This window comes from Dreissena polymorpha, chromosome 12, assembly GCF_020536995.1.
Source record: "Dreissena polymorpha isolate Duluth1 chromosome 12, UMN_Dpol_1.0, whole genome shotgun sequence".
NCBI classification, from domain to species: Eukaryota; Metazoa; Mollusca; class Bivalvia; order Myida; family Dreissenidae; genus Dreissena; species Dreissena polymorpha.
The window spans coordinates 13,897,879-13,919,560 of NC_068366.1; the positions used below are offsets into that span (position 1 = coordinate 13,897,879).

Below are 21,682 nucleotides of genomic sequence, written 5' to 3' on the forward strand. Positions count from 1 at the left end.
AAGGTATTAACAAAGACGACACGGAATCCTATGTTAGCTTTTCTTCCGTTCCAATTCTGCCATATTGAATTTAACTAATTGAGAATAAGCTTTACATTGATAAATAATTACATAATGGCATTTAATTGCTCTATGCGTGTGTTCAATTAAAAAATAGGTATATCAGGCACGTAGGCAATCTGATATCGCGGTCGTCTGGCCCGACAGATCATGGCTCATTCTTTGCGTTTGATGTTTGAACACTTGTCATTGTATCGTTCTGATGCACTTTAACTATTTGGTTTACTATAACGTTAATAACCAAAGGCGTTTGCCGATGTTCCAATAAAAAAAAAAAACTTGAAACTTGGGAACTATATAAACGACATAATACCAAACATAAACAGATTTTTTTTTTGTTTCGTATATTATCGATTTGAACTCACGAGTTATCAGAGTATTTAATAGTATTAATAACAGTCATGTTCTATGATCATAAGTGGATAAAAATCGTTTACATACCGAAACCAATATACCTTATGTTTAACTTTTTTTGCTTTTCCAACGTTTGTTCAGATTTAAAAAGAGTTAATTGCAAATAAAGAACGCCTATGCAGCAAAATCATAACGTAGTTTGCAAAAAGATTTCACGTTTTCCCACAGTGAATGACCAGTTTTACGTCACTATTTTTGGCAATAAACCACATCAACTTATGATCTAAATGATAATATCACTGTAATACCCCATCACTTGTATAATTCACAGTTGAGACGGTAGCTTTCTAAACCCATCAAATGGGGATAGGCGGTAAAATAACCAAAATTCTGCATTTTCATAAATACAATTTCTTGTACCCCTATGAATAAATACTTGCACGACGACGCATGTTCTTAAAGACAAAGAAGGAAACCCAAGTATTCTGAAATAATTATGGCTGAATCCTTATTATCATCATCATTTTATTTCTGCATGTATGACAATAATTTCGCTTATATGTCATATAAATGCCTAAAAATAGGATTAACGTGCCGATTTATATATGTTTGTAAAGTTTTGACCTGATAGCAATATTATTGGTTGACACCCAACGCAAACTCATAATTGTTATACTTTCGCCAAAATAGTTGAGTTCTCCGCTTATATTTATGTCGTAAAATTAAATTAAAAATATCAAATGCAACTGTCCTTGCTGGTCAATACGTTTGTAAAGTTTCACTATTCTAGCTTTTCTCTGATTTCAGTAATATATCGAGTATATATATATCTGGTCATGTACACGAGGAAGAATATATAAATTTAAACTCATACAATCGTGAAGTCTCAATGAACAATGACAGGAAGAAATATTCCTTTTCTTCGAACAATTTATCCGTTCCTTTCCTTTACTTGTTTTTCACCGTAAATTTTAACTATCAAAATAATTTGCATGAACTACAGAAAACAAACACCTACAACGAACGGTTTCATCAATTATTTAAACTGAAGATTCAAATTAAAAAAAGAAATTGCCCTAAACAATGATACACTTCATATATTTGAACAAAAATGGAAACACATTTAACTTACATAAGCATGTCCAGTATGCTTTATACCCACTTTATTCAGCTCATCCTTATTCATAACTATTATGTTGTTGTTATTTTTTAAAACACCTATCACAAACAACAAAAGCAAAAAATACATATTAACTTTTTTTAATCGAATGGAAACCAAAATGTCAAAAAAGTATATATTAACATATCTTGTATAACATGTTTGACCATTATTGCTGCTACTCGGTATCACTTTGTTTCATGATCATATACATGTATACATTGTATGTCTCATAATGAATAAAAAAATAATATAATTCACATTACTACAGGGACCTGCTCACAGATTGACAAAATAACAATATTCTAACTTTGTTTCAAAGATTGAAACAGAAATTTCTTTAAAAACAAATGTCGGCGTTAAATATTTAAATAAAGGTTGAAAACGGACAGTTTCACATAATCAGGTTATTTAAAACTAAAAAAAAATGTTCTACTTGATTATTTTCCAATCGTTTTACATTTTTTGTCTTTTAATTAATTGCATATATACAATTTTTATAAGGTTTACACTACGATACATAATATTCCTCGTCTCGTTATATCACTTATATCAGCTTATAGAATTAATGTAAACACTTCCTGTTTGCAAACAAAAATGAAAACAAAGAATAAATAAATAATCGGCACATACAATTCGACAGGTGAAGATGAACGATAAACGTATGTGCAAAAATAAATATACTATTTTTTTCTTGAAATGACATTCTATACTATTCAGGTATTTTGTTCAAGGTGCAAATTTACGGCATTCACCGCTTTCTTATAGTTCAATAGACTTCACACAATCTCGTGGCATCGTGTAAATGACGATGCTTTTGTCGTGGTATTGAATATTGAAGAAAACAATACTGTGCTATCAACTTACACTTGCATGTATTCTTATCTGGCTCCCAATTAATGAATTTATAGAATAATAAACTGATCGAGAAATGACACTGAATGCCGTTCAATGCTCTGTGTTAAATGTAAGTACAATGTATACCAATTGCACATCATCGCAATTCAATACATGTGTCTTAACACTTAAATAGGTTTTAATGTTAACATCAAATTTTGGAAAATGCGTTTTCTGTGTATAGCACAGTACGGTAATATAGGGAAAAACACAAATACATTGTTAAAAATGGGCAAAACTACCATATTATTCTTAGCTTAACGCCGGTACCGAAACATTTACTGGTATATGTCTCAGAACCAAAACAACGTGTATATGTGTCGTATAAACATGAAGGTACCACAATAACGATTTCCAAAACGTGAAGACCCTTTACGCTACATAATATATACCGTCAAAGCATTATTCAACTAATTACTTGATACATGTATAAGAGAAAACAAAAAGTTTTCTATTCCGCTCACGTTTTAAGTTCATGTATTTTTAACATTTGCAAAAAAATCAATTTTATCATTCGGGCCTAAGGCGGACACTTTTCTCAAAGGTCAAACACATATTAACAAAGGTCAAACATGGGTTAGAAACCTTACGCTGAAAATGTGCTGTACACCAAGACGCAAATTGATGAAAAATAAAATCCATGAAAAGTATATATTACATATACAAACATTTTTTTTTCATGTGTGTAATAAATCACCATATTCTCAGTGTTCATCGCACTGGAAAGGTATCCGTTAATTCATGCAATTTGTAAACGATTGCTAAGATATCGTTCGTGTAAGTGGCTTACCATTTATTCCAAAGTTATTGTCGAGACCTGAGAGCAGATAACTATGATCGATAGTGTCAAAGGATTCAGCGAGGTCCTGTAATTAGCGTGTTCTAACCTCAAGACTGGGAGATTGAAGTCCGAGCTTTGATCACAGCAGTTATATATAACCGTTAATGTGATGTGAAACGTTTTATATGCCGACTGATGTTTTCCTTATGACGACTTTTTCGCGACAAATGTTCTACATTACGTTTTTCAATTACTTTCTCTAAAACCTTTGAAATAAATGATAGATTAGACATATAATAAAACATATAGTTTTGAAGCGTGTTTTGACCACGGCCTTGGCTTTTAATAGAGGCCTTCTACATGAACAATTATATGTCTTTAATACATATTCCTAGTCCAGAGATTAGTTTAAAAAGTTTCGTCAGAAGTGGTAAAATTACCCAAGACAATATTTCAATAGCCTTTTAGGTATAAATTCTTATTCACAGGATTTAATTGGAGATCATGATTTGTTTCACTTCCTGGGATGACGTAGGAGTAAAATCTGTCAGATGATTTTCTTATGGTATGGTAGAAGATATATATATATGAATCGAGTCTAATAGTTTTTATTTTGTTAGTGAAAGTCTATTTAATCCTGTGCCAGTTTCTTAGACGATTTTTTTTTGTTGGAGGTCAGTTTAATATGCGATGCGTGTATGTGATACTTTTCAAGGAGTATTACACAGTCAAGGATCAGTAACTTCCACATAAGAAACTATTCGCTCGTAGTAATCACATCTAAAGTATGTTCACCAATTTATGTTAGTTCACGTGTAACTGCGCTAACGAGTCTGGCATAATTTCTTTTTTCTGTGTGATTTACTTAATGAAAGTTTAAAGAATCAACAATTATGTTTTTTATCTGAAATTGCATATCTGAATCATAGCTGTTCAAGACAGTCACTATCCTTAAAGCCATATTTGTGTGATGATGGTCTTTTAATATACCTGCTAATAATGAACTCAATATAACACAAGTTTCTACAAAGAGAGATTCGTATAACGGATGTCAATGGTGGTCCTGTACGTATATGTGATTGGCACCCTCCATGTCCACCACTGCGACGGAGATTTGATGTGGTAGCAAGAGGGTACACGTTCATTAACATATGTTTTGTCAACCAAAGTGCCGGGTCTTGCCTTTAACAACAGTTAAATCTTTGTGGCATGTTCATGTAGTAATTAATGGTTTGGGCGTATGGAAAATAAAGCTCATGGATTTATACATCAATGTATTTGCAGACATTATCAATCTAAACTACGACAATAAGAGACATTTTACAAACAGAAAAAAACATGTAATATTATGAAATATGAATGAAATTACTATCAAATTAATTCCCACACATTTCATAATACAATACAATGCAAATTTATATTAATATGAACATTATTTCAACTCACCAGGCTAGAATAAACACGACAATGAACTTGCGTCCATTAGATGGACTTGGTTAATGCCATCGTTATAAGTAAACTTTCTTCAGAATATGTGAATTACGGCCATGATTAAACCAACAACCAAGAAAATTAACTAACATATATATGCATGTGTACTCAAATACAAACTATTAACATCTGTTTATTTTAAACTGTACTTATATGTATTATCGCCGTCTGAAGCCATGGTTGGAATGCGACAAGACTGCATAAAAAACGGAAAGGGATAATTTAAAAAGCGGTAAGATTTTCCCATTTATTCTAGCGGAAGAAAAAAAAATAAGTTTTCTTTAAAAAAAAACATTGAAAACATTGCACAGAATACCAATAATGTTAAAATTATAAAATCATTGACATGGAGATGATGTTAAGGTCACGTGATCACCAATTCTCATTCCTTGACAGTCATCGTCTCCAGTGCTCATACTCGGCACATTGATTCCTTCAGGCGTAAAAATATCAATTGCGCATCAGCAGTACATCGCTGTTGACAAGTGAGTTGGTGTGATAGATCGGGAGTACCCAAATACGATAGATAAATCGTTCAAAATGTCTCAATTCTATTTTTACAGTATCAGGCACTCCATAGGCCGTATTGTTGAATTATACACGAATATTATAATTTGACATGTCACACATACAAAACCGACACACAATTTTCCTCATTCGTTTAAGGGATGTTTTGCGCATTAGTATGTAGACAATCGGGTCCGCAGTGTAGATGGTAGCCGCCAGGAAGTTAGTGGGGCCCACGATCGCAGGGGATACCAGAACGTCGAATTGGTTGACTAACACCATCGTCTGTAATATATATATATAGGAGTAATCAATGAGACATTTAATGCTAGGAACATGACGTCACCTTCATCCAATAGAAAATTACGTCGTCATCCTGGAGAAAATACTCTTGCCTATATTCGTGTGAAATATGCATCGTCCATGTCCATAATTTTTAATGCATAAAATGAGGCCATAATCACCTTAGTGGTTAAACAATGCCTAAGTGTGCAACATATTTTAAAGAATGAATGGAACTTATGCAACTGTTGACATTAATTATCAGGGATTATTTCATCTGTATAGACATGATTGTGCTGTGCAAGAAAATAGTACTGTACATGAAAAGATTGATTATTTATATTTAAAACATCGTTAATTATTTGTGTGTATGCTCTTAGCACTAACAACAAAATCAAACAAGTGTGTATATACTTTCATCAGTTTAACAAGATTTATGTTATTATGTACGATTTAATCCTCAAAAAAAATGTTAAATGCTAAAAATTTTCAAACCTGTCTACAACAATCATTGATAATATATTAGAAAAAAAGGTTGTTTAGCGTTCATACCAAAAATTAAAAAAGGGTGTGATTCCACTAAATCAATATTTCGCGGCCGTCTTTAAACTTGTTATCTATTACAAGTTGCAGTTGCAATAATATTTTCTACTTTCGATCGTATTTTAATCTTCTTAAAATAAGCAAAATAAAAACATATTTGTGACAAAAATATTTAAAAGTTGAAAAAAATAACTTGTGTTTAGTAAAAAATGCGGACCAACCTATATTTTGTCGCTATTTTAAATGGTAACAAACAATGTGTTTGGACTTGGTCAAAATATCAACACGGGATGCGAAAAAATACGATTTGCATACAAATAATATACGTATTAGGTCTGGTAAATGAAAACACACAAAGTGTGTACGCTTGCTTGTGCGTAAGCAAGAATTTTGAATTTAATGTCCAAATCTTCTCCGCCAGATTGTGTAAAATGCATTTATTTTTTAAGGTATATTGTTGTAGTTTTTTTTGCTTTTGTATTTGTTGTTGCTGTTGTTGTTTTTGATAAAATGCCCATTGGTTTGAACTAACGTACAAGTAGATTAAACGAATGTTTGAATAAAATAAAATATAATATACTTGCTTGTTTCAAAGCTATTTTACAACTATAATTTTTATGCATTATTGCCAGCCAGCAAGACAACATTTATACATAAAAATCCTCAAACGTCGAGGGTCGTTAAATGAGTGTCGAGTGTTTAAGCGTTCGCCGTGGTGATTGTCTGGTGTCAACCGCAAATGCCGGGTGGTAGGGTGGGCGAGTGGTAGGGTGGGTTTGGGTGGGTGGTTGGGTGGATGGTAGGGTTGGTGGGTGGGTGGTTGGGTTGGTGTGTGTGTGGGTAGGTGTGTGGGTGGGTGAGTTTTGTGTGGGTTTTGGGTGGGTGGGTGGGTTTTGGGTGGGTGGGTGGGTGGATTTTGGGTAGGCGGGTGGGTGGATGGCTGCTGGCTGGATGGATGGATGGATGGATGGATGGATGGATGGATGGATGGATGGATGGATGGATGGATGGACGGATGGATGCATGCAAAATTGCGGGAAAAACTGCTTTCCTGATATCCAGGATTATAGAAACGAGTGCAATAATATTGCAGACGATCCCCGGAATCCATACAAAACCTAGTGATACAAATAAAGCCCATGAAAATGATGCCGATGATGACTTCAAACCATCCGTCGAATGCCCGTCCGTAGACATTGCTGATGTGTTTATATTAACCTCGGTAATTACTTTGTTTTTTCGGATTTTCATTTCTTACACAAACACAACATAGGTTCCGAACAACAACTTCTTATTGTATATCTCGTGTTCAAAATAACATTTCAAACAGTCGCAAGTCCACAGTATTCAAATATTGTTCAAGGTTTCCAAGAGAAGAAATTAATCAAACTAACAATATTCATGTAATAATCATAGTTTTACAGTTTTATTATAAAAAAAATATATATCTAGTTTTACAAATTATGAAAATCCACATACGATACGTGTTATAAGCTCATATTAAATTATGATTGAACAAACAATGTTAACACTGCTTCAGACTTACACGTCTTGATTCCAATAGGACTTAGAATGCGATATACCTACAAGCCACAACACGCCTATCAAGTAACTTGCATGCTTATCTGACTATTGATATTCAGTTACGTCACAACAAATGCTTCTTTTTTCCACTGCAACCGCTTAAAGTAACTATTTCTGTCTAAAATAAGACATGTAAGAATCATTACTGGAACAATAGCTCTATTTACGTAAAAATATATATATAAATGTTTCATATTCGCAAATTTTCGTTGTAGTTATGATATCTGTGAGGACATAGTAATACTGAATATTTATCATGCTCTAAAATATTCTTTATATGCATCTTTTAACGATTTAAAAACCTGAAAATTATAACCGTTGCAACGCGAACGATTTAATAATTTGGAGAGTTCTGTTGTTGTCGTAATATTTTGTGACACTACGAGGATTGCTTATATAAGGTATAAAATACAACACTCATTGTATGAGCACGGATGGCCGAGTTATCTGAGTTTTAGACTGACCAGGAGTCAAGGGTTCGAACACAGTTGAAAGGTTACTTTTTTCTTTCCTTAGTTTTATTCTTGTTTTTACGTGAGCTTTTTAGAGCCAATGTTTACTTTTATCGATATGTAGCATTTATTCAATACATGCTAAAATCTGTGAAAAGGTCCCTTTAAAGGTGGAAGACATTTGGTGGTATTTCAAAATAAATAATAACATACCATAAAGAAAATAAAAAAATCGCAATTCTAAACAGCATCAATCTACTTCCCGTCACAGATGCAAATACACTCAACATGCAGAATATTCTAAAACATGAGTTTACCAAACCAAAAACATCGCGAACATATCAACCATACATACGTTTCTATTAGATATATAATACTGTTTCACAGCAATTAAATGAAAAACAATATTGAAATCCTTTATGAAGAAATTTATGGTGTCATTAACTAAACCAGTGTCCGAAATTGAGACCATTGTGGAAGTTATATCGTATATCTTGCAAAGTTTTAACTTAATATGGTTTTGCCCTATTCATATATACAAATAATGTATTCATTAAAACACGTGTTGATATTCGATTACTTAAGTTTTTTATGAGTACGAATTTCTCTTCATATTTTCATATGCATATATCATCAATTGTCGATTGCGAAAATATGAAGAGAAGTTTGTACTAATAAACTTCTTTATTAATCAAATATCACCACATGTTGATTTGCCATTATTAAATGCATTAGTTATAGCAATACGCGGAGGTTGATCTCCTGCGATCTAATTAGACCGATTGACATAGAAATGTACTTCACTTGATTAATAATTGCATGCAGTATATAAGATAGTTGCCACTTTCCGTACAACGTATAATTGTTGACATGTTATATGCATAAAGCTTGTCCTTGCAGTTTAGACTAATCATAGTTTACCGTGATCTGTGAACAGAGGGTTTTAGGAATGTGCGTAAAGTGTCGTCCCAGATTAGCCTGTGCAGTCCTAAACTGGATTTTGCTAAGAAGAGACTTTCTGTCAACAGCAAATAAAAGCGGAAAGTGTCGTCCCTGATTAGCATGTGCGGACTACACAAGCTAATCTGGCACGACACGTCACGCACATACATTAAACTCCGTTTTCATAGAGCACTGCTTAATTATACTTTATTTACATGATTTTTTTAAGTTCATTTGATATTTTATTTCGCATTGGAACAGAACAGAACAGAAAGTTTATTCATATAACTTGAACATTCCCAGTTCATCGTTACATATACATAACTGACAATACATAGGCAATAAGCATATGCATAGTAATGCGCTAGTGACAAAAATAGTACATAAAAAGGTGTTAAAAATGCATTTAGGCCATCATATTACTCAACGTTTGCATTCAATTTATTAGTTCTCATTTTAAAAGCATTTTTACAAAATATCGCGAGTTTAGTTAGGACTTTATTTTAGTAATTGTTAGCAAAAAAATAAATTTCTGCATACTAGGTCGGTTATAATAGAATTTGTCAATATACATTTTTCTTACATCTGTATAAAGAGGACATACAATCAGTGCCCCAGATAAGCTGCGTATCGGCGTTTTTTACCCTAATAAAATGTTTAAAAACGCAAAGAAATTCAATATAATGCGTATTGAAAACGCAATCAATTAGACTTTTACGCTTATTCATTAAAATGGATGCGTACGATACAAGTCTCGATCAAAAATGCTTTGCTCAATTTCGGTAATTTCTCATTGGAATTATCGTACGGCGGCGAAGATTTTATTCATTCGAAAAGTTAGCAAGACTAAAATATTTATGACATGAATGTATTTGTAAAGCGTCTGTACATTCAGTTTCTATAACGGTGCGTAATAAAAATGTCTCAGCGAGGTCGAAAGACGTCCGCGATTGTTGCGCTAAATATATGTCAATCGCAAATTTTTTCCAACCAAGTACAAACAACCGAATCATTTGTGTTATTGCTTAGTTAGAAACTGTGTATGCAGCAGTTGAAAGTAGCGAGTTGACATCCAAGCACATGACGGAAAATCCGTAATTAGAAAAAAAAACTGTCAAAAGTGGGAAAATTCATATCCCTGGTTAAAAATTGTTGACGTTTATTGGACAGAAAAAATAAGTTGAAATATGCATACTGCACCTAGTCTGTATAACATAAGTAAAGCGGCAATGATTTTGAGGTATAAATGTTAATAACTTATTTCACCCTATTTAAAAATTGAAATCACCCTATTTTTCAAAATCAATGGGTGAAAACCATATAACCCAAATAATTATATGGGGCACTGATACAATTAAAAAATAGTATTCGTCTTCAATATCACCTGAGTTATATATATTACATATGCGTTCGTTTTTCGGAATATTTATATGTCTCCCATTCAATTCAATTCAATTTTTAACATGTTTTAACATTGGAAGTTGATTATATATATATATATATATATATATATATATATATATATATAATATATATTCCAATAAACAGTACTTAATGACTTCGCACAGTAGGATTGTAAACCATTGAAACATGAAACCAAGTGTCATATGCATCGCATCGTTAATCAATATAAGTTAAAAAAAAAAGAAATAAACACGATAGATTTATAAAATATGTGTCTCTGCAAACAATATTCAGTGACAAAACGTAATGTTTAAGGCAGAGTTTGCTTTGCAAGCATACCTTTCAGTAATGCCTTTGTATAAAATTTAAATATTTCTTTATGGAATAAAATTATTCAATGAAAATGTTAAAAGTTATAGAAATATCTAAAGTCCGAAGTAAACGTTGTGATTTTAGCGTAAATAGTGCAGGAGATTTTAATGAGCGTAACTTTAAAAGATTTCAGGACGAGGTAGACAATTTTATTGAAAAGTAGAATCTGCCTTTGTTTAAGCCTGTATTATTTCCATTTCGTTATTAATTATTCCCTTGTAAGTGTCATTTAAAGGTAAAAATCTTTAGCCGAAATGAAGTTTGTGATTATAAAATTGGTCCAGAAATATTGCTTATCGAACCTCTGTAAGATTTCAGGTAGAGGTAAACTTTTTTTAACTAAATGTATGTCTAAAACTAAAAGTGCTTTTAAGCAATTTCTTTTATTTAAAAATCGCTCTCAAGCTTATACAAAAATCACTAGCCGGATATGAATTTTGTGAAGTACCGGAGCTATTCATTTGCAAAACTGTGTAACATGTCAGGACATGGCATACTTTTATTATTGAAGAGGACATATCAGCTTTTGCTTATAACTTTCTTATATTATTACTGAAATAACGTTTTGCATGTAATATCAAAGTTTATAGTCTGAAATAAACTGTTTTGGGCTGTTCTCAATATTTTCTAAATTGATTTCATTATTTATTAATTTTTCTTAATTACATCTAAATTCACGATAAACATGTTTAACATGAAAAATATAGAGCCTTAAATAAACATGAATAGTTCCAATTGCTCTAGATTTCCTAAACGTATGTCTTTATTCAATTTTCGTTATAAAGTCTAAATTTACGATTAAAAAATAAAAACACGAAACAAATAAGTGATGTTTTTCTTCGTTTATTATGGATGATTAATTCCAGCAAGATTAAGGTCTTGAAAAACAAGAAACCATCGGAGACGGGTGATGCTCCCAAAGGTTTTTTGTCACAATATTGCACTATATATTCAGATAAAAGGAAACGTCTTGAGGGCACAATAGTTGGGGGGAAAAGATTTTTTTATAGAAAATTTCAAAGGGCAATAACTCTGTGAAAAATCATCCGACCAGAACCCGCTGATTATATGCACATCTCCTCTTGGTAGTGAAGCTTCCCATAAAGTTTCATTGAATTCCGGTCATTAGTTGCTGAGAAATAGCCCGGACAAGAATTGCACTATATGTACAGTTAATGGAAAATATCAAAGGGCCATAACTCTGTGAAAAATCATTCGACCAGAACCCGCTGATTATATGCATATTTCCCCTTGGTAGTGAAGCTTCCCATAAAGTTTCATTGAATTCCGGTCATTAGTTGCTGAGAAATAGCCCGGACAAGAATTGCACTATATGTACAGTTAATGGAAAATTTCAAAGGGCCATAACTCTGTGAAAAATCATCCGACCAGAACCCGCTGATTATATGCACATCTCCCTTTGGTAGTGAAGCTTCCCATAAAGTTTCATTGAATTCCGGTCATTAGTTGCTGAGAAAAACCCGGACAAGAATTGCACTATATGTACAGTTAATGGAAAATTTCAAAGGGCCATTACTCTGTGAAAAATCATTCGACCAGAACCCGCTGATAATATGCACATCTCCTCTTGGTAGTGAAACTTCCCATAAAGTTTCATTGAATTCCGGTCATTAGTTGCTAAGAAATAGCCCGGACAAGAATTGCACTATATGTACAGCTAATGGAAAATTTCAGAGGGCCATAACTCTGTAAAAAAAATCATCCGACCAGAACCCGCTGATAATATGCACATCTCCTCTTGGTAGTGAAGCTTCCCATAAAGTTTCATTGAATTCCGGTCATTAGTTGCTGAGAAATACCCGGACAAGAATTGCACTATATGTACAGTTAATGGAAATTTTCAAGGGCCATAACTCTGTGAAAAATCATCCGACCAGAACCCGCTGATAATATGCACATCTCCTCTTGGTAGTGAAGCTTCCCATAAAGTTTCATTGAATTCCGGTCATTAGTTGCTGAGAAATAGCCCGGACAAAAATTGTGCACGGACTGATGCAAGGACGCACGGACACACGGACGGACAGACGAAGCGGCGACTATATGCTTCCCCCAAAATAAATTTTGGGGGAGCATAAAAAACATCAGCGATAAAGGAGCGAACGAATCCGCTCAATTGGAGGCGATGTCCCAAGTATGGAATTGCGTTTATGGGTATGCCCGTTACACCACATGTATAGATACCGTAATTATATATTGTTTTTACACGGCGGCGCTTGTTTCTATAGATAAAAATGGAAATCAAGTGTTGGTTAGCACGCAATAAATATGGCAGGAGTCAAATATTTTCTAAAAATTATTAAAAATTATGAAAAATTGTACAGTGAAATGCATAACCGAACTCTTTCAGAACTTTTACAAATGTTCGGTTCGTGTTAAATGAATTGTATAAAAAAAAAGTTGTTATGATACAATCTATCATTAAATTTACACAAAACGTGACCGATCGTACACTGTATTTGCAGTCTAAATTCACTGTAGGATCGACTATTAAAAACTATTTTGAATCATCGTAATAATTTTGCCCCACATATTGTTTTCCAAGTGACATTTTATGGCTTTGCATCTCTTTATGGAATCATGGACTTAGTTGTTTTCACATCATTGCCATGCAATTAATATTGGTAATCTAAGTTAAATATGTTTGAATGTAAACATCAACTGCGGAAACGTGTTTTTCTGTATATATTACAGTTAGGTGTTATAGACAACAACAAAAATACAGGACTACCAATGTATATAAATATCAAGATATTATTTGCTCAACGCCGGTACTGACGCGTTCACTTGTATATGTCTTAGAACCAACAACCGTATCTACGCGTCTTGTGAGAATGGACAGTGAAAATTCTTAACGGTATGCTTTATACAATTTACGATCAAGAGTTCCTCACTTGCAACGCCTCTGTTCTGCTCAGTTAATTAAGTTTACGCATTTAGACTGATGCAACAATTCCATTTAATCATCCGGTGCTTTTGCGGAAATGTTTCTCAAAAGTCAAAAAAAATATCAACAAAAGGTCGCACATGATTGGGTAGAAAACTTACGCCGAAACAAAGTTAGAGGACACTGTACACTTGGAAGTGAAATGACTTTTAAAACCTAATACCTGAAAAGGTATAGTTAACATATTAAACGATGTTTGACAAATCACAATCTTCTCAGATTTAAATGCATACGAAAGTTCGCCGTTAATGCGTGCAATTTGTTCACGATGGCGAAGATAAGAGATCATCAGTTTATGTTTCGTGTCGATTATTTAAAAATCATGTTCAAGACCTAAAAACTGAGTGCTTTGATCGATGATATCAAATGCAGCAGCGAGGTCCAATAATACGAGAGTAGTAGCATTTTACAATTCTTGTAAAACAGTATCTGACATACCATAAAATGTAATTGTACTTCTTAATTGTCTAACGTGTCTGTTGTTTACAACACTTACATTGATATTATGTTTTTGACCATCACTTGTTAAACATACTCTTGTACATCACCAACTGTATTTGTATTGTTTTCTTGTTTAAACTCCTTTCTTTATGCAAAACTAATAGTGGTACTGTGTTTATAAATACTTGTAAATCAGAACCCGGCTTATCACCAAATGTATTTGTATTGTTTTCAACTACTCTGTAATGGATAAAGCACAAATATGTATGTATACTATGATTTCTTATATATGCTCTATAGACTAAGCATAGAATAACCATATTACACTTTGTATGTATACAAAGTCAACATTAATATTGTGTTTATCAATATTTGTTAATCGGAACCCGGCTTACCACCAAATGTACTTGTATTGTGTTGATTTTTTAACTCTTCTGTAATGGATATAGTACAAATACGCATATACAATTTATGTTGCAATACTTAAGTATGCTCTTTTGTTAAAACATATAATATACATGCCACAGTGTGACCTTTATTATTAATATACATAAAACTCAAACATTAAAAAAAAATCTTACATACCGAAAATTAGCGTCTTATACTTAGAGTAACTTAATTACTCAAACTTATAAAATACATACTCCAGTGAAATTCTTATTATTACTCATATCAATTTTTTTAACTTCGGTTTTGGGAACATTAGATACCGATAATTTATGTCCTATATTTAGGGCAATTTACCTTGCATAAACACATTTGCTTGTTTTTGTGTGTTTACATGTTGTATTTAATTCTTTTTTCTATGTCTCAATTGGGGAAAAATCGTTTAATTGTCTTTTCTTCTCACTATTGTGATTATTTCTTTTTACTTCTCCATGTCTATGGAATATTCTTCTTCTTGTATCCTTAATTTTTGCTTTCTTTTTTTTGTTTGTATGCATGGACATCTTATGTCCTATAAGAGAAATCAACTGGACATGTTTTAAAATAGAAACTTACTGGACAAGCACACACAATAATCATTACATCACCCTCCACCTCTTTAAATGATTAAATTATGCACTCTAAATGTAAAAGGGTTAAACAATAAAGACAAACGCATAAAAATCTTCAAATGGTTAGACGAAAAAAATATAGTATATGCCTACTACAAGAAAGTCCCTTGACACATACTTTAGCACAAGCTTTAAAGGATAAATAGGACGGAGACATCTATATCAGTGGACAACATACTAATAAACAAGGCATTGCCTTTCTGATAAAAAATAAAATAGGAATCACAGTCGATAACTTAAACGAAATAATAAAGTTGGCAGACAAGCAAGTATAGATATCAAAATACACGAAACACAATTAACATTAATCAACGTTTACGGCCCTAACATTGATGTTTCCACATTTTACGAAACATAACAATCCTTTATAATTAATAGGCAAGATAAAAACATTATAGTCGGTGGTGATTTCAATACTGTTCTTAACCCATTAATAGATAAAAAGAAGGGAAACCTTTATACTCATCCTAAAAATAGAAGCATTTTAAACAACATAATCGAAAACTACAATATGGTAGACATCTGGCGTACAGTGTATCCAAACAAACGCAAATTCACCTGGCACTCAAACACGAAACCAACAATATTCTGTAGATTATACCATTGTTTAATATATGAGTCACTTTGCAACATTATTGACACATGTAGCATAAAACCAGGATTTATAACTGACCACTCTTTAGGTGAACTTAAACTGCACAATATACAACCTGAAAGAGGCCCAGGATACTTTAAAATTAATAACAGTATCTTATAAGATACCCACTATCAAACACAAATAAAACAAGAAATATTCAAGACAGTTCAAAATAATAAAGATGCGAACCCAAACACATTATGGGAAGTAATAAAAGGAAAATTACGAAACACAACAATTAGATACACGTCATTCAAACAAAAAGAAACACACAAACTTGAAACTGAAACTATCAAAATCATTGAAACACTTGAAAAACAATAACATGAAACAAACACAAACGATACCAAAGACATTGAAAATGAAATAACATTAAAAAAACAAGTATTAGAAGGAATTAATCATACACATCTCAATGGAATAATATTAAGAGCACGTGCACAGCATGTTGAACGCAATGAAAAAAATACAAAAACTTCGCAAACATAGAAAAACGTAGAAGTGAACAAAAAACTGTGCACAAATTAGTAGTCAATGGCGAAGATATAACAAACAGAACTAAAATACTAGAAGAACAACGTTTATTTTTCGAAACCCTCTATAAACGAAAACATGTTAAAAATAACACCCTTTTTAAAATACACATCATGCTTTAAATCAAGAGGAAAAACTACAGTGCGACGGATTACTAAATGAATATGAATTTGGATAAGCACTAAAAGAAATGCAAAATAACAAAAGTTCATGATCAGATGGCATCTCAATCGAAGTTTATAAAATATTCTCGAATGATATTAAAACTCATTTAATTATTTCACTAAACTATTCATTTAACAACGAAAACTTAACTACGCTACAAGAACAAGGTATAATATCACTCATTCCAAAACCTGAAAAAACTTAAAACCCTTATCAAACTGGCGCCCGATTAGTTTCCTGAACAACGATTATAAAATTGCAAATAAAAGTATATCAAACAGAACTAAAACAATATTACCATCAGTCATTTCAAGATCTCAATCTGGTTTCATTAAAGGACGTTACATTGGTGAAAACGTACGTTTAATACAATAATGCATAAACTATTTCAACCAACCAAACAACTCTGGTCTCATTTTCTTTACAGACTTCGAAAAAGCTTTCGATTCACTAGACTATTCCTTTATGTTCTCTTGCTTAGAAAATATGAACTTCGGTGAAAGTCTTATAAAATGGGTCAAACTTTTTTATACCGATATTAACAGCATAATAATAAACAATGGCTTTTTCAAAAATAGTTTTAACATCGAACGAGGGGTAAGACAAGGATGTCCACTTTCATCCTCGCTATGTATAATATGCATCGAGTATCTATCACACTATATCCAATCAAATAAACATATAAAGGGAATATCGCTAGAACCTGATGAAGAAATTAAACAGTCCCTATTTGCCGACGATGCAACTTATTTCTTAAATGACAGTAGTGACTCATTCAATAATCTTATAGAATCGCTAACCCTTTATGGAATGGCATCAAGCCTTAAACTAAACAAAAGTAAATACAATGTGATACGAGTAGGTAATTTTAAACAAAGCAATATTCGTCTCAAAAAAAATGAAATTCAACTGGACATCAGATGAAGCAACAACGTTAGGAATAACCTTTACAAACAATGAAAATGAAACAATTCTAAAAAACATATTTCCTACATTACAAAAATTTAAAAAATGTTTAAAATCATGGCAGCATCGTATATTTACACTAATCAGAAATAAACACCGTATTGAAAACGTTTGCACTTACTAAATTAATGTATACACTAACAGTTCTCCCAAATTCACCAAATGATATTATTGAAGATATAAAATCAGAAATATTTAATTTCATATGGGACGGTAAACCTGATAAGATTATGCGAACTCAATTAATTCAATCAGTAGAATATGGAGGTTTCAGACTTACGGATATAGATTCATTCCTGAATGCAGTCAAATGCAGTTGGGTTAAAAGATATTAAGATAATACCAATACGAGTAAATGGAAATTATTCTACCAGAAAATTCTTAAAACATATGGTGACACCTTACTTTTTTAATGTAATATCGGCAATAATATCTTAGATAAAATTTCAACCAAAACATATTTCTATCGAATGTTCTATCGGCATGGTGTCAAGTTACTCATAATTTAGAAACCTAAATAAACAGTAAAATCATTCTATGGAACAATAAAGACATAACTACTAACAATAAAACGTTTTTCTATAAACATTAGTTCGAACGAAGCATAAAATATGTAGATCAATTGTACGACTACAGAATAAACGACTTCTATACTTTTGATAACTTATGCTACATATTCGGAATACCAACAAGTAATTTCCTGATGTACTACACATTTATCAAAAGTATACCCATACATATTAAAGCTGTTACCAATATAAATAACACACCATGTACTCAAAAACATTCGTAGAAAACATTATTGCAAAACAAAACAAAACGAACAAAATATTTTACACAGTTCAAATAAAAAAAAACTGCCGAAATCTCTAAAGCTCAAACTAAATGCCAAAACCTTCTTGGAGAAAAAGAATTTAATTTGAAACAAATATTTGTCATGCCATATAAATCAACTACTGATAGCACACTGAGAAATTTTCCATATAAATACATCCAGAGAATCTGACTACAAATAAATATCTTTTTAAGTGCAACCTATCAAACACAAATCTATGTGATATGTGCAGTGAACATATTGAAACAATAGAACACCTTTTCTGGGAGTGTAAACATATTCAATCTCTATGGAATCAGTTGACAACATTTCTAGAGAAACAACAATTAAATGTTAAACTATCTCTCTTAGGCATCAGTTTAGGGGTAAATACCTTCAAAATACAAGAGGTTAATAACACTGTGAATTACATAATTATATTAATGAAATATTTAATATTCAGCATGAAATACAAAAAACTAATACCTTCAATGAACTGTTTTATCAATTATTTAAAACTGAAGATCCAAATTGAAAAAGAAATAGCCCTAAACAATGATACACTTCATATATTTGAACAAAAATGGAAACACATTAAACTTTCATAAACAAGTCCAGTATGCTATCTACCCTCTTTATGCAACTCATCCTTATTCACAACTATTCTGTTTTTGTTTTGTTTTTTTCTTTTCTTCCTTTTCTTTTCTATAAACCCCTTTTTTTAATCTAAAGGAAATCACAAAGTCAAAAAATTATATATACTAGCATATCTTGTATAACATGTCTGAAACTTATTGATGCTACATGGTATCACTTTGTAATATGATCATATACATGTATACATTGTATGTCTTATATTGAATATAAAAAACATCATCTGTCAAACTATTTTCCACCTCATGAATAACAAAATCAGATTTGGACCCAATCTTGCTATTAAATGCACCACAAAGTCCTTTATTTTCATAAATAGAAATATCATTTTCGAGTAAATCAAAAAAATCTACACTTATTATATTGTATAAAGGTGAATCAACGCACCAAACATAACATCCACAAAGATAAACATCTTCATTCAAACAAAAAAAATGTCGATCAAATTTTAACCAGACAATTGAATCAAGGTGATTTAAAATAATGTTAATACCATCTTTTAAATATTCTTTAAAATATAAAACTACCCCACCACTACATCTACATGCGTTCTTGTTCTGGAATTTCCTATAAAAATTGTGAGAAATATATCCATTTAAAGAAATGTTACTCGAAGTATTGGTCCAAATTTCGAACAAAAAAACACAAATATCATATTTTAACAAATCATCAACAAATAAAGAATCGTCAATGTTTTAATATGCGGACTGATGTTTTTATGACAATTGTAACACGACAAGGAAATTGCTTAAACTTGGAACGTCGGATCCGCTTAACAAGGTATCAGGAAATGACCTTAAAATATACCGACGACCTTCTAGAAACCAAAATCATAATACTTACACTAGTGTAATACACGCATCGAATAGCAATAATGTTAACATTATAAAAGCATGAACATGGTGATGTGGTAAAGGTCACGTGATTACTATTTTCTCATTCCTTAAAAAGCACTGTCACCAGCGGATACGACACGACTTACTCTTTAAAAGCAACGCAATGTGGACCAGTTAGTCGACATGGCAGATTGGGAGTACCCAAATACGATAGATAACTCGTTAGATATGTCTATTCACTGCATGGAAATTACACGGAATTCCATAAGCCGTATTGATGCATTAAACACGCATATTATCATTAGACTTGTCACGTGTACAAAACCGACACACCATATCTCTCATCCGTTTAAGAGAGGTTTTGCGCATTAGTATGTAGACAATTGAGTCCACAGTGTAGATGGTAGCCGCCAGAAAGTTAATGGGGCCCACGATCGCAGTATTTACCAGAACGTCAAATTGGTTGACTATCACCACCGTCTGTAATAAATGTAAAAAAGGAGATATCAATTAGTTATCACTGGGACATTTTATTCAAGGAAAATGACGTTTTCTTCCTAAAATAGTAAATTTCGTCACCATCATGAAGAAAATACGTTTTCCTATTACCTTGCTAAATATACATCATACATAATTTAAAATGCAAAAAATTACGCCATCACCATCACGTTGGGAAAACAAAATTCAAAAATTGCAGCATGTTTTAAAGACGGACCCTCATTGATATTAAAAGTAATGTTTTGATTAAATGAATGAAAAGTTTCGCGAACTTCACCTCGAATGGTTTTACTTTGGCGGCTGCACTGGCATTACCGGAAGTGTCGGTGCTGGAACTCCCTTCCAGAGTCGAACTTATAGCTGCGACGCGGTTTTTAAGTCGAAATAGTTCCCGTACGACAATCATGTTGAGGACCACAATAGTTAGCGTACACAAAAATCCAATCAACGGAAACATCATACCAAAAACACGTTGTGTAGGCTTTAACGAGTAGGCAAGCGAACTACATCTGACGCTTCCGTCTGTCTTCAAAACGTTAACGTCACCGAGTCCCACAACAGCAAACATACAATATACCATTATAGAAAGGCAGGCGATAAGGCAGGTTACCTTCCACGTTCCGACGGTGACGCTCCGTTTGTAAATGAATGGTTGGCAAATTGCCAGATACCTGTCTACCGCCATTATAAGGTTCATGAAAGCGGATGCCACTCTGAAGAAAACGTAGAACGTCGTTACATTTTGAATGTAAAATACCACAATGTAATTCAGAGTCGAGCAAATGACGGCTGTCAAATCGCAGCAGACGAAAATAAGAAGCAGGAAAATTGCGGGAAAAACTGCTTTCCTGATATCCCGGATGATGTAAATGAGTGCGATAATATTGCAGACGATCCCCGGAATCCATACAAAACCCAGTGATACAAATAGAGCCCACGAAAATGATGCCGATGATGACTTTAGACCATCTGTCAAATTCCCGTTCTTAGACATTGATGATGTGTTTATATTTACCTCGGTAAGTACTTTGTTTTTGCAGATTGTTATTTCTTACACAAACACAACATAGGTTCCCTATAACTTCTTCTTGTATATCTCGTGTTCAAAATAACATTTCAAACAGTCGCAAGTCCACAGTATTCATATATTGTTCAATGTTTCAGAGAGAAGAAATGAATCAAACTAACAATATTAATGTAATAATCAAAGTTATACAGTTTTGTATTTAAATATATATCTAGTTTCACAAATTATGAAAATTCACACACGATACGTGATATTAGCT

General features: G+C 32.5%; 1 protein-coding gene across 1 annotated transcript; it reads right to left on the reverse strand.

The window, feature by feature from the left end:
• Positions 1-20,180: 20,180 nt before the first annotated feature.
• Positions 20,181-21,390, reverse strand: LOC127852380 (type-1 angiotensin II receptor-like). The gene is made up of 2 exons (XM_052386339.1): positions 20,689-21,390; positions 20,181-20,378 (listed from the first exon to the last, which is right to left on the reverse strand). The coding sequence occupies exons 1-2, from the start codon at positions 21,388-21,390 to the stop codon at positions 20,181-20,183; spliced, it is 900 nt and encodes a 299-aa protein (XP_052242299.1).
• Positions 21,391-21,682: the final 292 nt, after the last annotated feature.